At 42.0% G+C, this 17,194-nt stretch overlaps 2 protein-coding genes across 5 annotated transcripts in view; both read left to right on the top strand.

Annotated features, from left to right (window-relative positions):
• The window catches only part of LOC121596377 (cyclic nucleotide-gated cation channel subunit A-like), an 87,048-nt gene extending 77,179 nt beyond the window's left edge, over positions 1-9,869 (top strand). For 2 of the 4 annotated variants that reach the window (XM_041921259.1, XM_041921260.1), the window contains exon 14: positions 4,965-5,939. In XM_041921259.1, coding sequence (XP_041777193.1) covers positions 4,965-5,241 — 277 coding nt within the window. In that variant the 3' untranslated portion in view covers positions 5,242-5,939. Of the gene's footprint in view, positions 1-153; positions 2,641-4,964 lie in introns of those variants that run through there. The other 2 variants (XM_041921261.1, XM_041921262.1) reach the window with 2 other exon arrangements.
• A 459-nt stretch (positions 9,870-10,328) lies between these two features.
• LOC121596753 lies at positions 10,329-11,177 on the top strand. The gene is made up of 2 exons (XM_041921957.1): positions 10,329-10,759; positions 10,822-11,177. Exons 1-2 carry the CDS (start codon positions 10,447-10,449, stop codon positions 11,076-11,078), a joined length of 570 nt encoding a protein of 189 aa, XP_041777891.1. The 5' UTR covers positions 10,329-10,446; the 3' UTR covers positions 11,079-11,177.
• The last annotated feature ends 6,017 nt before the right edge of the window (positions 11,178-17,194 follow it).

A 17,194-nucleotide genomic window follows, 5' to 3' on the forward strand; every position in this document is an offset into this window, starting at 1 on the left:
GTGATGCCCCACACCGATGTCACGCGACACATTTCCATAAGCTTCCAACGCTTCAGGTGCGTGTTGCGCTAGTGTGCCCGGATGGTCTTTCAGCTTTCATTAGCATTAATTACCCCAATGCACGGTTGGGCCTGCCTTTAAATCTCATCCCAGAGCTTTGTGAACTGTCAAGTGGCAGTCAAAACTCGATAAAAATCGCCATCATCATTACCATCCCATCCCACGGCAGAGCCGCTGTTCAGTGTGCTGTGAGTTTGTCCACTTTGTGCATCGTTCTCTCGAAGGAGGGCAGATGACAGGTTAGTCAGTCCCCCGCCCCCGAGAATCATCCCGTAGCCGGAGCACGAAACGCTCTCAAGGTTTACCGAGTTCAACGCTCCACGGGGATAGAGTTATTGGACACCTCCACAAGAGCCGGGAGTTGCTCTGAACTGTAGCACGTTGATAGTCCATTAGTGGCAGTGGCCTGCTCGGGAAGTAAACGAGGTTGTAAAAAAGAACCTACCAACTATCGTCCTTGGATTTGGTTCAACGGTCAGCGAACTGAAGCATTTAGCATTCGGGGCTTGAGTTTTAGAGCACCGAGAGACGGTAATCCACAAAAGGTCAAGCGTAATTTTAATGTCCTCAATCGGGTGAAACTAGCAGCCAGAACATAAGGATTATGAACGATCCGGAAGCTTCAGCGACAAAATTTAGTATTGCGTCAACGGCATACGGAAATGGGGGTGGGGGGGGGGGGATAACATTTGTGCAACCCTCCAGGGGACGTGGAAGAAAGTTTTCCCAGCACTACAAACTCTCGACAGTAGCAGCAGGTAGATTTGCTGCAGCTTAGACGTCGTAAAACAACCTGCAAAAGCAGAACCAATCTTGCGCGGATTTGTTCGGAAGCACGTGATAGCAGCTGTACTTAGAGCCGTTTCGTTTGCGCGGTTTCCTTAGCAACGGACGACTGTAAAGCTTCCGGTGTTGTGTTGCTGTTGTGTTCTGATTTCTTCTAGGTACATTGTAGAAATTTATCCCCCAGCCCCGGAAACAGTGCAGTCGCCAGTGAAGCTCGCTATTATTTCGCGCATTTCTCACTCAGCTTCGGTCCATTGCCTTTGACGGGTGTAAGTTTTGTGGCATTGAGATGGAGCAGCAGCAGCAGCAGCTCCTCTCCCTTGCCTAGAACGTGGTTTTCCTAGTTTTCCCAATCCTGAAAAGCATAACACACCCTACAACGAACATAATCCGGGGCTAAACGTGTGGTTGGGTTTATTATTCGACGGCCCCGGCACCAGGTTGGACCGGTTCCAGCGCTTGGATGCAGGTCACGTTCCACATCGCAAACGGAGTGCTCGTGCAGTCGGATGCGCCTTTGGATTGTTCTTTTTCGTTGCGTTTTTCTCTTTACATCCCCCTGTTATGCCGAGTGCATTCCGCCAAATGTAATCGCTTTCAAAATCGGAGGTCCCTGTTAACGACACTAACCCCTCAACCCGCCTGTGCCTGTGGATCTGGAGAACTCCAGGCCGAGGAAATCCAATTCGGTAACCAAAGTCCCGGAACGAAACGCACACGAACGATGGACACTGCAGTGATGGAAGGAGCAGCAGCTTTCTCCACCTTCCTTATGACACACTTCTCCAGCTCGACAATCGAGAAAGTTGATAAAGATGGTGATGTGGTGGCATGTGGATGCAAGCAGGCGAGAGTTCGCTTGCGCATGCAACCACCTTCTTACGTAAACTGCGTTTGCTGCGATTGTTTCAATTCCACTCGCCAATCACATTAAGCACAGTTGCACCACACTAACCCCGGTGAGGGGTGAACACATTCTGCCCTCTCTGCCATGCTCCCTTCGCTCTAAATTTGCTCCAATGCAGCTAAGGTTGCGCAGAGGAGGGAGTGCAGGTTTCATTCGACAATAACTTTTGCGGCCAATTGTGGGCGAACCGCAAAACGATCGGTGACAATGTGTTTTACGAGAAATGTCTTACAATTTGCACGTTATTACTTTGGAGCTGGTGGTGTGCTTTTGTGCTGAAATGATTTCAGTACCGCGCAATCGGTCTCGCATGCTGTTAAAGTGCATTCATTTCGCTTTCCCGATTGGTTGTTGATGGTGGTGTTATTGCATGTTTTCGTCTGAATATTGGGAATCTGCATTAGAATTGCTTATGAAATTGAAGCTTGAATGAGCAAAGAACCACTGTAACAGAAAACCTTTAAATTAAACAACTCTTCCCTATTTCAAACCCTTTTTATCACCTTTTTCAGTTCCAATAATTATCGTTTTTAATCAGACTTTGCAGATTTTTCGTGAAAATGGTGTTCTTCATTCATATTTTTTAATGTTTCTCATTGTTTTCTGCGACTAATTCCAGTTTTTAAGTCAATTTTGCATCCCATATTGAAACAAACACAACTTTTTGGTCACAGGACATCTGGTATGGGACACAATTCCCGCCCAGCTTTTGTTTTTGGGAGAAAGGCCTAGAACGTGCTTCGTCTTTTAAAATAAAATGACCACTTTGCCCTAAACTAGTAGTATAATACGAGTATACAAGTTTTTATAAAATACATTTTGAACTCAATTTAAGTTATCTAATACTATAAAAAGCATTCTATAGTCTCTATAGTCGCTTGTTAAAAAAAAACGTTGTATTATTGTTTGTTTAAAGATACATTGATTATTATTTTACAAAACCTGTAAAATATTTGATTAGCTTATAGAATATTGTCGTTAAATTATCCCTACAGATTACTCCATGCCATCTAGTTTTGCCAATTACATTATGAAATCAACTTGAAGGCGTTATTCCCAGAACAAGCCGTAATAAGTTGCCATTAATCATCAACGTGCTTGCATCAATTAAATTCTAATCTAGTTAAACAGCATCGGGCACGGGACGCGTACATCAACCACCTGATGTGAAACCTTAATTAAGGTTCGTCTGTTCCAGTGATACTTGTTTGTAATTTTTTGTAGAAAAATATGCTATTCTATTCTGTTCGTGCAAAAATAAACCGCAAGCTAAGAGAATTGCAACTAATTGATTGTGAAAGCGCAAACACTTCCGGCGCTACCAGAGCGATCTCTACGTTCAATTCAATGAATGGGATTGTTGATTGCAAATTCTCCTTCCATCTTGCTCCTTCTAGGATTGGTTCATAAAACGGGCATGTTGACAAAAAAAGACGATTTTCTTTCCATTATTGAAATATCCTTTCGTGTTATCAAAAGAAGAAATATTTTCAGCGAGAAGAGAAAAAGAAGCACCAACATTTCAATGTACACTTAAAACGTTCTCCAAACTGACCATGCGACCCATTTCAACGGTTGGTGAATGCTTGTGTAGGAGTTAGATTTAATTTTAAATGTAACTCTACACCTTAAAGTGTGCTAGCGCTTGGTATGCGGCTACCGGATGGATTCAGGAGACAAACCAGCCTGACAGCGTTTTGTTTGAACTTTGGGAAATTCGACTTCAGATCCCAAAAAAAAAAAACAAAAAAACACCCCAGAAAGATAGGATAGAACACAATCGTACGCGAAACGAAGATTAAATCGGAAAACGAGCTTCGAATTCTAAATTATGCCTGCCATCAAACCTGCCTGTCAAAGGAATAACAGGCGATGAGAGAAGGGAAGGTGTAAGGATAGCATTCGAAATGTCTGAACTGCTGTACGAAGGGCAGGAACACGAATGAGAACCGTCCTCACTTTTGTCTTGGTGGCTTTCGTGCAGAATCTACGAAAGTATGGGCTCTCCCTCTGTTTCTCTATCGTGCGGGCGCTTTTCTAGCCATTCTTTATTGATGGAGCTTTCGAAGGCAACATTTTCATTACAGGCGAGTTAAAGTTATTTCCTATTCTCTTTTTCTTGTGTTTTGATATTAAGTATTGAGTCTTAATTGACTTTAAACTCGTTCAATTATTCAGCGCCACCTGCCTGCAAGAGGATGGTTCCATCCATGGCTCTGTGGTGCCGATTCAGATCCATTCACTGATTTAATTTATCGGTTTTCCGTTTCTTCTGACTAATTGATTGCATCACTGTCCACCGCAGAGAGTGTGCTTATTGTTTGTATTCCTAGTCTGATTGACCGCAAGGATTCGATATTTCTGTACTGGTAAAGGGAAATGCATTCAGAATTCTGATCTCTTCGATTGCAAATAACATAGGACGCCTTTAAAAACTCGATTTGATTGTGAATATTTATGTGAAATTCAATGGTATGAAATGAATTTCAATAGGTATTTCTATCATTTGGCAAAAGATCCTTACAATTTTCTTCCATTCTATATTATCGATTCTCCGACTAAGGAAAATAAAATAGACTAAACTTCCATTCAGTATGCACCTTACCAAGATATGCACGAGACGCTGCACAAAAGATCAATCGAAATAAAAAGGAAGAAAAAAACCTAACTATTCAAAGAACGCGGAACCACGTGAAGCGCAGAAAACGTGAGCGCAATAATATGCTGAATGCTGCACATTTCTCGCCCCGGCCCGGGCTCGAAAGAAGACGTTCGGCGAGAGCGATAAGATTGCAATCATTCCTAACCTACATTGGTGCGCCGGCCAATGATGTACTTCATCACCTCATTTGCAAACTCGGGCTCCCGGTGTGCATTTCTCATATTCCTCTGTGTCTGTTTTCTCTTCTCTTTCTTTCTTTGTCTTTCTCTCTCTCTCTCTCTCTTTCTCTCTCTGTTTTCCTTGCTTTCGGTTGGATGTGACTTTCGCGCACTTGGATGCTGCATCGCAACTATCGTGGAACCATGGATTATCATCGCACGATCCGGATCCCGGATGAACTCAAAATCCGACGTAAATAACGCTCCCGTTCGCTCCCGGCGGGTGGCTAATGTTATGATAATAATGGACGCAAACAAACCAAACCAAACAAAAAACTCTTCTCAAACCCGCACAAAACAAAACACGGAATAATAAAACGTGTGCGCGCAGAGTGCAAAAGCCGTCGCCCACCAGCAGAGCTGCAGAAGCGAAGGCGGCGCACCAGCAATTGCAGCATCCTGCAGGAGGATCGGCGGCATCCAATGCGGGAGGACGGTTGCGCACGCAACGACGCAAATCGCACTCGTCCACCACGACGACGACGGCCGCCGACGAGTCCTTGACGACGGTGACGGCATCCGGGACGACACCGACCGTGCCGGGTGCAGCGGGCAGTGCCAGCAGCGGGACCAGCAGTAGTGCCCCAGCCCGACAGAATACGTTATGAATATGCATTCGCCATCTTGGAGCGTGGTACTACCACCACTACTGCTACTACATCCTGCTGGCGAGCGGGTGGGGCTGAGACGTGAAACGTGACGATGACGTCGTACAATTCCGGGGTTTCGGACGATAAAGGGTGACACAGATCGAAGATGATTTAATAGTGGATGGGTGGATGCGCTTCCTCCTCTGAGCCGGCGAGGAGGAGCGCACTTCAAAACGGGTTTATACAAGACGGCTGCTACGGAGCTGCAAAGAAAGGGTGGCATTCAGCGGGAGAGCTGCCTCAGACAAGCTGCACCGTAGGACATCAAACGTGCCGGCGTTTGGTTCTTTCATTTCTGTCCCAATTGTGCTTCTTCCGTTGATCAGTTTGATGGCGCAATATTGTTTTTCATTTCTTTTAAAATGATAGCCGCATTTTTCATGTTTTGTTTGTTGCTTTATAAATAAATTCACGTTACTTCATTTCCTTCCAAACAACTTCACTTCTCTGTCGCATATGACATTCTATATTTCTATCAGTTAGACCAAGATATTATTTACTATTATTGTCCTTTTTTTTCTCTGATTTTTCTTAAAAATTTTAACTACACCTTCAAGAAGATGCAGTTATTGGAGCAATGAATCTCTTCCTTCATTTAAAACTAAGCTAACCAGTGCGGACAAACGGAAAAAAACAACAACAAAACAACAAAAGGCCAACAAAACTAGCAACCAGTAACTAGCAAGTAATTGTTTCATTCACAACCATTGAAGATCTTGTGAACAACATCGTGTTAATCATAAGTTGATAATAATAAAACTAGCAACTAACTACATGCATGATTCGAATACAAAACGAAGGTAAAACGATGTAGAGAAAACAAAACAAAAAGGAAACAAAACATTTAACGTGCCTCGAAATGACTATTTAGTTTTTTACTTAATGATTGTGATAAGCGAGGGAAAACAACAATCTCAACCACACACAGTGAACCACATCTGGTAATAGTATAACGTGGTGGCACTGGTGGGCTATTGGTTGAGGGTTGAGCATTTGTGGTGGTAGCAGCGCTTGTAGTAAAAGTGATGAAAGTGCGTTTAAAGTAAAACTGCATGTGTGACACGACAGTTTTGAGTAAACTAACCGAAAACGAACGAAAACCCAATACCATTTTGTGTGGCAATTAATTAAAGAAAACGAAAAAAATTAAAACAAAACTTAAACAAATACTAAGGTAGCAGTGCAAAAGGTACTAAACGTTCAAAAATTAAACAGAGAAACTTAACTACTAGTGTTAAATTGATGAAACAAAAAACAAAGTAATGTTGACTATTAAACGTTTTAATAGGAAAAGAGAACGGTAGAGCCTTGAGGAGCTTATCTTGTATTTGATTGTAAATTGTAGATGTTTTTATTTTGAATCAATTATTTTTTATTGATAAATACTTAATGTGCTAGTTGTTAGCTACCTTTTCAAAGTAGAATCTCACGTTAATGCACACAATTGGCATATCCTGTGTGTTTTTTTTTTGTTTTTTTTTTTTTGGAAACGAAACGCTCTTCAATTCAACGATAGAAAACAATCAATATATCGATTACAACTCCAATTAACGCTCTCTTAGCACAGTCTCGTTCTCTTTCTCTCCTCTCTTTCTCTCCTCTCTTTCCTTCCCTTTCTTCTCTCTCCTCCTGTTTCACTTCACTTCATCACCCACAACTCTAGCTCTCTATAACCCACCCACTCACCCCTTCTAGTTCTACTATTGTTAGCAAATATATATTACAATCCATTGAAATGTTTCGGAAAAGGGCTTAAAAGCTTTTCCACCACTATATACACACGCCCCCAACCACACAACACACAAGACACAAACACACACTGTAAGAAGAAAACATCAAGCAAATGCAAACTTAAAGCGCGTTTAAAAGACGCTCCCACGGAAGCGGCCGGCAATGGTCGCGGTGGGAATAGTTAGCTGTTAACCTTAGGCAACAACAATCACCACATCGGTTTACCACTTTTGCGTTTTTTTTTTTTTTTTTTGGGATTTTGCCACATTTTATGCAAAGCAAGTGTTTAAAGCCACGCTACGCAACCATAACAAAACAACGGTAGCGGTAAGCTTGTTTGTCGTGTTTCACGCATACGAACCTCAAACTCTGCCCACCCCACGCACACAGCCGATCAGCTTGCTCTTATTTCTCCCATAACCGTTTATGACAGGCTACATCAATCTTGAAGAAAGGAGAAATCATCCCAACAACGCCTTTGACAGTGACGTTCTGCTGAAGCCAACCCGCCACCCCCTGGATAACAAAACATGTGAGAAATCATTCACCAAAAGCACAGCAAAACAAAAAGCTGGGTTCGGGGCATATACACATACCTGAAAGGCAACGAGAGCCCAATATAAGCAACCACGCCATTGCATAACCGATCACCAGCATAACCCGGCCCTGCTTTGCTCAACGATTTCCATAGCAGCGGAAATGTATTCTCCTTCCCATGCAAGCGTGGCGCCACGTGGCAGCGTGAGATGATGCAGCACGAAATGCGGGCGAAAACATCTTTTTGAACTATAACTCAACAATGTATCAATGCCCCCATGAATGTCGAAGTAGGCGGCTAAAAACGCCCCAGCACCTTCGCGCGGGCACAGCAGAGTCCTGCTGCCAGCATCCTGAGGTGAGGTGAGATGAGTTGCCATATTTGCGCAACCTTTCGTAGCAGCAGATCGATTTCATTGAACTTTCGAGCATTCGAGTAACTTGGCGTAGGGCTGGGCTTTGGGACAGGCGGCTCATTTTAATATGCAAATTTTAATAATACACATGCCTTATCATTCGGGTTTGCTTTTTTGCTTTGCTTTTGCCTCTTTTACTCAAACATGATAAAAAGCTCGCCTTTCCATCTTTCTGCCGAGTTTCACCACTCAAATGGACGTGTAATGGCTAACCAGAAGCGGACGGAAACAAGTCATATTTTCGAGGACACAATACAATAGCAGCGGTGAGCGGATAATCGTTGTGGTGATTGTTGTTGCAGTTTTTTAGTTTGTAAGAACGAACACAATCCATCGGTTAAAACCGTACGGCCCGTGCCACGGGATGATAGATTAGTTTCGCTGCGATTAGGGACGGATATAGCTTTACGACGATGACGCCGTGGTGGAACTGGAGAGGGAACTGGATCTTTGCGTTTTGGGGGGTCTGTCCTTTGTTCCGTCGTTGCACATTCGGCTTCAGTTTGAATAGTAATTCATCATCCCGAATGTTGGGAAGAGGTTAAGCATGATTTTCGTGCTTCTGTGGGTCCGTCGGGTATGTTTTTGCGCACGAAATCACATATCTGTTAGCAGTGGTAGCAGCTTCAGCTGGCAACGATCACATGTGTGTAACTCCTTTTTGGCAATAATGTGCAACGTGTTTTTTTTTGTCTCCTGTTTGTTGGTTTGTTTTAAACACAAATTCACATTCACTTTTGCTCTTTTGTTTGTCCCAAAACTAATCGAAAGCACACCATTAATGTTAATCAGTAGAACTGCATGGAAGAGTTAAGAGGTGCGACAAATGTGTCCCTTTAACACGAACGAGCGTTCGGAGCGTAGAATATCATTCACCCAAAACACACAGTTGAATTTAACTCTACCAAACAATGCTAGCGTCTAACAAAGTATATATAAAAAACCCTATCACTAAGGATCTAAACATCACTTTTTCCCTAACCCTTAAGCCAAATCGATAATAATTGCGCGATACGATTACTCGGTCCGTTGTCGGCAACATTGTCCGTTGCAACGTTGGACAAGTTTACACGGAACAGTATAGTACTAACACACTATTTGTCTATTGGGCAGACAGTTTTGGGTCGTATTGTTTGTGCTTGGGTTTACCTTTAAATGTCTGATTTTGTCACTAAACAGTTGATGAGTAGTTATTTAGCATTGGAATCGAATAACAATACAATGGGCATTAGTTTACGCATGCATACTGTTTTCATCATACCAATTGTACTCCAATTAACATTATCTTACTTTTTTCTGAAAGAGAAACCGCAACGTCTTAATAGAAATTAATAAGTAAGCAAATAAGCAACCAAGAGTCCTAGTTCTTAATGGTCGAACATTTAAACAAACAAACAAAAACAAGACAAAACAAAAACCTACTAGTGTTAACATTGGATCAAGCCGAAATATGTATTGCGGCCATTGGAAATTGACACAGCAGCAAATCAATTCTTAATAAGTAGGCAAAAACAGGCCCGATGGGGGGGGGGGGAGTGGTTGACAGACAATTACTGTAAGAGACATTAGCGAAAGCGAATTTACAAAAATTGAAAAAATTAAAATAAAAACAACACATGGCACGCACAATAAAAAGTGCAGCATAAACTAATTGCGCGGAGGTTCTAGCAAGGGTTATGATAAAGAAAAAAAAAACAATGAAGGAAGAAGCTACGTGGAAGATAATTAAGAGGAAAACAACAGCAAACAAATAAATAAAGGTTTGGCGTGGCCGAAGTGCGGAACTAACATAGGGTATATTTTTTAGTGACTAACGTAAAAGGAAAAATTAGGCGGGAGAAAAAAAGAAATTGTGTTTATCGCCACGGGCATAATAGTTTGCAACAACAGCAACAAAATTAAGAAAAAAACAAACAAGGACACAAATTATGTATTGAGAGCAGATAGTAACACTGTATTGAGGGCAAGGAGGAGAAGACGTAAACGTCCAGAACAAAAGGCCCGTTTTGGATGTGGCATTCACAAAAATGCATTCCATTCGGTGATGACCAGGTGGCAGTGCTGGGTAGCGGGAGGGTAGCGCAAGTGTTAGCAAATTGTTCTCCAAATGTTGGGTAATAAAAGTCGTGTTAACGGAAAACATACCAATCGCTGTTGGGTTATTGTCCAAGCAACAAAATGATATGGGACTGAGAAAGTAAATTTAAAACACACGCACAGCAAAAGTCATCATTAGACGCCGGTTTGGAGAATAATTGCAATTTCATTACTGTGCGTATCGTCATTCAATATGGGCTTATTTTTAGCAGCTACTGTACGGAGGTATCTTCTCCCCACTCGAAATGTCATTCGTCTCATGTGTGCACCCCGATCAGAGTAACCATGGGAACGGCACAAAACGTCGTTCGCTAATTTAATGTAGCAAATTAAACGGCCGCAACAGTGGGAAGCAAAAGCAACGAAACCACCACGGAAGATTATGAGCCTAATTGCGACCTGCATCCTGTGCCAGGCTAGGTTACCGTTCGAGAGTTCTAACTCGTGGATACTGATACGTCATTTGCTGGATAAGCACCATCCGCATGAAGCTATGCCGCTAGCGTGCAATCAAAATTCGAACCCACCAACAAAACTCACGGTGCCTCGCTGCGAAAGATCAAATCAATTAGTGGCGGATGATGATTCGGGGGAGCAGGAACAACGGCAAGACGCTGGCGCAGCCCGCTCAGATCGGCAAAAACGGTCGCGAAATGTGCTGCTTGGTGCGAGGAAAACTGTCTACAAAACTACCGGTGAATAGAAGGGTGTTTAGTTTGATAATTCTTTTTAAAATTCATTTGTTTTTACCTTGCAGTTACGCAATGGAAACCGGCCCGATTTCGTGTGAAGTGCGGCGAGTGTGGTGGCCGTTTCTATCCCACCATTCGTAATGCGGCGAGCCGCATATCGAACGGGCTTGGTGCTGCCTGTATCCTGTCCTGTTGGCCGTTCTGTTTTCTGCCCGCGCTGTTCACCACAGCGAGCAAGTACCATCTGCACTGCTCTAACTGTAACGCTTACCTAGGGCTGTACGATGTCGAGCGTGATTGCTTGAAGGAAGGAAAAGCCTGAGAGGGAGAGTACATGAATAAACTATTTGTTTGATTGCTTATAATTGAACATTTTGAATAATTTGAGATCATAAATACGGAAAAATACTTTTTTTCTACACTCCTTTTGTTTTGTTTTGTTCTCCAATTGTATGCATAGTTCTTTAAAGATGTTACACCCATAAAGGCTTATTAAAGCTTTCATAAAATAAGGTTCTGGGTTTCACCCATGTTTACCATGAACCACATCAATTTAACGAAAAAAAATACATATTTTTGCGACTGCTTCGTTGTACCTATAATGGTGGTATCGTTCCTATAGTCGTCGTATTGTGTTCCTATAGTGGTGGTAAAAAAAGATACCCCCAAAACAGTGTATAATATCAATGAAACTTAGTTTTGAAGCTGTTTTCGTATACATAGTAAGGATTACTGCCATAATTTCGATTTCTTACATAATTTGATCGTTAAAAAAATGTATGAATTTGCTTGATGAAAATATTAACTAAAGTACTATATAACACCTGTCGTCAACCCACACCCGGAACAGAAAGCTTGATTTGAGGTCGATTTTTCACTCAGCCCGATAAACACTTTGTAAAATTGGATAATTTCGGCCTTTGTTTGGTAAATTACCTACAGAAAACTCATTTCTGTTGCTCATTTTAATGAAAACAGTACAACATGTCAAAAATATCGCCGAAAAAAAATCTAAAATGTCGTGTTTTTATTGATTTTATAACTAAGACCACTATACAAACATGTCTATTTTGCGTACCTATCGAAAAAAATACTTAAAAATACGCAAAATGATCAAAAGTCAATAAATATTAATAAAACAATATCTTTTGATGACAATTATGTTAACAAACTGAGAATTTCGTTGTTATGTGGTCATTTAAAACGTTAACAAAGATAAGAGTTTCGTTATTGAATCCTAAGGATTTCGGAAAAATGTTAACACATTTCACAAAATAATGGATTTTTCGGTCACTCAGTAATGGAATGGCCTAATTTAACTTTAAAACCCTTTGTTAAAGGCAAATAACATTTCACACTAACATAAATAACTTGATTACTTTTAATTGATCGTATGTAACTTATTTTAGTGCCATACCATCACTATAGGTACGTTTACCCTAATCACTAATGTTTTGATTAAGATTTTTACAGCAAGCACCTGATAGCACCAGCCTCTAAATCATTGCCGACCACTGGAGCAGAGCATACAAGCGTTATTTTTCATAATCGTATACATGGTTTGTGTCTTTGGAAGCAGCGCCACCTAGTGTAATCGCTGGGAGCTACGGCTAATAACGCATTGGTAACGTTACATCAGCGTACGGAAAGCACTGCCTTCGTTTATGCTGTACAGGTCATTTTTAATACAACAAATTGAAAGAAAAACTTTATAAATTAAGCTCTTTACGAAATCATAACACTGCGTATTCTGTGTTTTTATATGATAGTCAAATTGCTAGGGTATTTATTTAACTATTTTTTTCCAATAGTTCACAAATCCGTATGAATGTGAAAACACATCCTTGCATTTCATTTCCTTTTTAAAATGTTTAAGGTAATAATCATACCATTAGCCACAAATGAAATAAACTTCGAGGACCGAAATACATTTTTTCTCACCGAACGTTTGTGCCAATGATCACCTCCGCCAATTACTTTCCCTCGGCTTAAGCTTTAGTGCCGTTGCAAATCAAATCGTGCAGAACGGTACACTCTACCCACCCATACCATGTTGTAGCCCACCCCAAGCGAAACGCTCTCTTGAGCAGCTCATGTTTGTCTAAATCAAGAACTAGTTCTAGCCATAATTTGGCACAAGGCTGGTCAATGATCGTTTCGTCCCGAGGTGCAGCCAAATGCATTGGTTGCGGATTCCACACACACACACACACCACTCTATTAGAATGTACGTGAATGGAGAGACATCAACGAAACCGATCGAAGCGAACCGTACGGTGGGATGAAGAAGGAAAAAAACGTTACTCTTTAGCGGTTTTACACCGCCACACCGGGTGTGTATTGAAGGTGAATTTATTTACAGAACAGTTTTTCGTTGGAAGCTTTTGCGTGAACCGACGAACCGAATAGCAAGCTGCAATGAAAGCGAGAGTGCAAGTGCACATTTTGACCGACCGGTACAAAAACCGGTTGCAGTCAGAGCGAACGACGAAGCCTGTTTGGATTTTCCAATACCGTCCCAAACGTCGCTATGTGGTGCATGCGAAAACGGTTTCAGCACGACCGATGCTGATGCTGCTGTCGACGTCGTACTTTTCCGTTTCGCATTATGCAGATGGGGAGTGCGAGTTCTCGCGATTAACCTCGAGCTTGGTGGCTGGCTGACCGATGTAACTGCAATTCACAGCTTGCAGCTCGAGATTGTGCAACGCGCGGTGACGGCGCGATGCACCGCGTCAAGATCAATTCCATGTCGTAATCGAAGCCCTGTGCGGCTCGGTGCGCCAGCCGCCACCGTCACGGTCAGCCGCAAGGGATGGGAAGGAAAATATCTAACCCTGAGAGGTGAGCAGTCAGGGGTGGCATCGGGACGTTAAAAATAGATTATTAGTTTGTTGCGAGCGGTGTCGGTGGCTGAGGTGGCATTTATCAGCGATGAGAAAATTTAAATGAACATTTTCACTGTCGAGATTGACCCTTGAGCTCACGAGTGTTTGGTCATATGTATAATCTAGACTGGTAAGAACAAACAATTATTAAACCGTTTTAAAAAATGGTTGTCACACCTATAAATACTGTCCTTGAGACAATCGGAAGGACACTAAAGCACTTGGTTTTACCGGGTTTTAATTTTGCCTGAATGACAAAGCCTACAAAGCAGCACAGCAGACAGAGCCGTTGTTCTTGTTTCTTCTTCTATCAACCCTGTTCAAACTTCTTAATGCGCGTAACAATCCCCATTCAATTGTTTGCCACCAAATTTTAATCCCAAGAACAAAAAATAGACCCCTAAAAAAATCACGTCCCCAGCAAGCCTTGACGCAGTGACGCACTGGGTAACGCAGACACGGCACGCAAACAGCTTTACTTCCCGCGTGTAAGAGAGCGCAAGTGCGCTCGTATTAATCTCGCTATGGGATGATGCGTCGATGCCACATCGGTCTGACCTTCTGTATCGGCGGGCGGGGACACTCCACAATCCCCAATACGGCCGGCACCCGGCACAATGGTCTGCCAAGCGGTTATGAAAGAACCGATAACCGAAGCCCGAAGCCCGAGCGTCCACAGCGCTGAGATGAACGTACGAGGCAGCATTACACGTACACACGGAAGCATGCAATGCCATCGCCAAGTGACGTCAATGACCGTGCGGTGTAGTTTCCAGCGCGTCAAAACGCGGGCTAAGTGTTTGTTGCTCACTTTTTAGCTTCTTTATGCACGATTCTAGGCTTTAAAATGACACGGCTAGCGTGGCGTTAAATTGCTAATGTTTTCCATTTCAGAACCAAAGAGGAGACACTGTGTGTTGTTTGAGCTGTAGCTTTGCTTACCACGCGAGCGAGCGATGATTCACCGAGCGGCTGTGCTATCGCTATCTGCTAAACAAACATGTTGATGCTTTAGAACTGGTCTAGGAAATGGGGTCATCGTGGCGCTTCCACTCACTGTACGTTATTGCGGGAAAACTAATCCACTGCAGCGTGAGCGTGCAATCAGTGCAGAGTGTGTGGTGATTTGTTTGTCTGTCTGGCACGCGTGAGTGGTCTCATGACCTCCAGTGACCTCATTGTTGCTGTTGCGGTGTGCAAAAATAAGGTTTAATACGGATAGTTTAAGGATAGAAAGTGCAGTCTCTTACGAGGTTTCCCCAATAAACATAGGGATTATTAGCGTGTAGGAAACTATCAACAATGAATTGGTAACGGATAATCAACCAATGACCAGATCTTCACCGGCATTATGCAAAGGTTCTTGGAGAAGCTACAGACATAACAGACTTGACATAGATACAGAAATACAGTCAACTCTCTCTTATTTGACTTACAGAGGTAGAAAGTGAATGAAAGGTCCATACAAAATAGAAAGAAACAGAACGTTCAGTTTGCAGCCTTAACTATTGCTATAGGAAACTGCGAACAGAATCGCCAATTTGAGCATACATCTTTCAAAAAAACCATGGCAACACCATACACAAATAAGAGGGATACAGATTTCAGAGGTCTTCCAAATTAGAGGGACAAAAATGTACTGGAAATGATGGGACTGTGGAAAATGTTCAAATAAGAGAGGTTTTTCAAATTGGAGAAGTGACAAATAAGAGAGGGTTCACTGTAAATCAGAATATAGACATAACACGTACCATCTCTGCAAAGATTTGAATGGCTAGGATGTGATAGTTCTTCTAACGCTCTGAGCAAACTGAATTCTGACTGTAAACTAGTTAGCATGACTGTGCCCAACACACAGGGGTTTGCCAGGGGTTCTCATAGTTGTGGGCCACATGTTAAAACTCTTTTTTTTTAAATAGAAAATGATTTTTTTAAAATGCGAATAAGACTCTATGGTAGCTGTTTCGAAAAGGCTCATAGGAAATTCAAATTATATTTGTCCAAAAAGGGTGCCATAGAGTCCAATTCCTATCACGTACAGTACCTTTCGAGTATGAAAGAATCAATAAAAAGTCCCACAACTATGAGAACCTTTGAAAACCCATATCAGGTGAAAATGAATACAAAATCTCTCAGCATCTTTTGGCCTTGGTCTCCTATCCTGCCTTATACTCATAAAAAAGACATCATTGGTCTGTGGCTCTTATTTTGTAGTTGAAGCCTACCAAAGAATCTTTCAAGCATTAGAGCACCACGGATTGATTTAGATAAACTTGGAAAAGACCAAACGGATGGTGACATACCAGCAATTCTATTATACTAACAAATGCAGAACTATTTAAGGGATACACTTTTGAAGTCTAGCAAGATTTAGCCTATCTCGGGTCAAAGGTCAACAACTGCTAACTGTCCCGACGAACAAAGCTGTGACTAAATCGTACCTATAATACAAGCGGTCCCCGAGATACACGGTACCTCTTATACACGGATTCGGAGATACGCGGTCTTCCAAATTTGACAGTTTATTGAGCAAATTGTACTGATTTGACACATCCACTGTGAAATACCAAATAATTACCGTATTGATCGATTGTGAAATACCATTTCATAAGGTTTAAAACTGTTCAATTTAGTAGAAACATATCAAATAATTAATTTGGTGGCTTAAACCACCCCCTACTTGCAAAATTGCACGAAAATTAGTGATATTTTGGCGGGAAATCACGAGATTCGACTTACGCGGAAATTCGAGATACGCGGTATTTTGCGGCCGTTTTCGGTCCCCATTAACCGTGGATCTCGGGGACCGCCTGTATACCAGAACTCTCATACGCCTCTGGCGGGTGCCACATACGCAAGACATGGACACTGTGCCAATCTGACAAAACCCTTCTTACTTACTTTCGAGTGGAAGATGTTTAGAAGGAGTTTTGGAACCAGACGACACAACCTGCACAGTCCTTTTAGGTCGTTCGCCATTGACTCCGGATTGACAGACGAAGACGCGAGGACTGCAGGACCAATTTGCAGTAGGATCAAGACCACAATGCGTAGTTAGTAAGTAATAACCGAAATAAATATGTTCAATCAAATATTATTTTTGTAGATGTATTCTGTAGATTCTTTCTATTTTGACAAATATTCTGGGAGATATTGAAGTACAATAAGGTTATACGTACACTTACACTTGAACCTTAAGAATCAATACTTTTGGGACCATACATACATATTTGCATAGGTAATCAAATTAATGATAGGAATTAGATGAGATAATAGCCGAATCAAACCATCAACATTCTACACTAGTTTTGGTAGCCGAAGTACCCAAATAGTTAAAAAATATGCATGTAAATGAAGTATCAAACAAACATGCATTGCGTGTTTAATGCTGCAGTACTCCAAAAACAAAACCCCCACTCACATCATCCACCTTGACCGCGTCGTGCGTGACTTCACCATCAACCATCAACTAAAATCACAACAAACATACAAACTGTACACTGCATTCGGATACAGGGCGCTGCGATACGATCGCCAAATCATAGGTGTA

The sequence above is a fragment of the Anopheles merus genome, chromosome 3R (assembly GCF_017562075.2).
Source record: "Anopheles merus strain MAF chromosome 3R, AmerM5.1, whole genome shotgun sequence".
NCBI lineage: Eukaryota > Metazoa > Arthropoda > Insecta > Diptera > Culicidae > Anopheles > Anopheles merus.

Coding starts and splice junctions, on each gene's coding strand:
- LOC121596753 (XM_041921957.1), top strand. CDS start 10,447: ATGAGCCTAATTGCGACCTGCATCCTGTGCCAGGCTAGGTTACCGTTC. Junction 10,760..10,821: donor AACTGTCTACAAAACTACCG/GTGAATAGAAGG, acceptor TTTACCTTGCAG/TTACGCAATGGAAACCGGCC.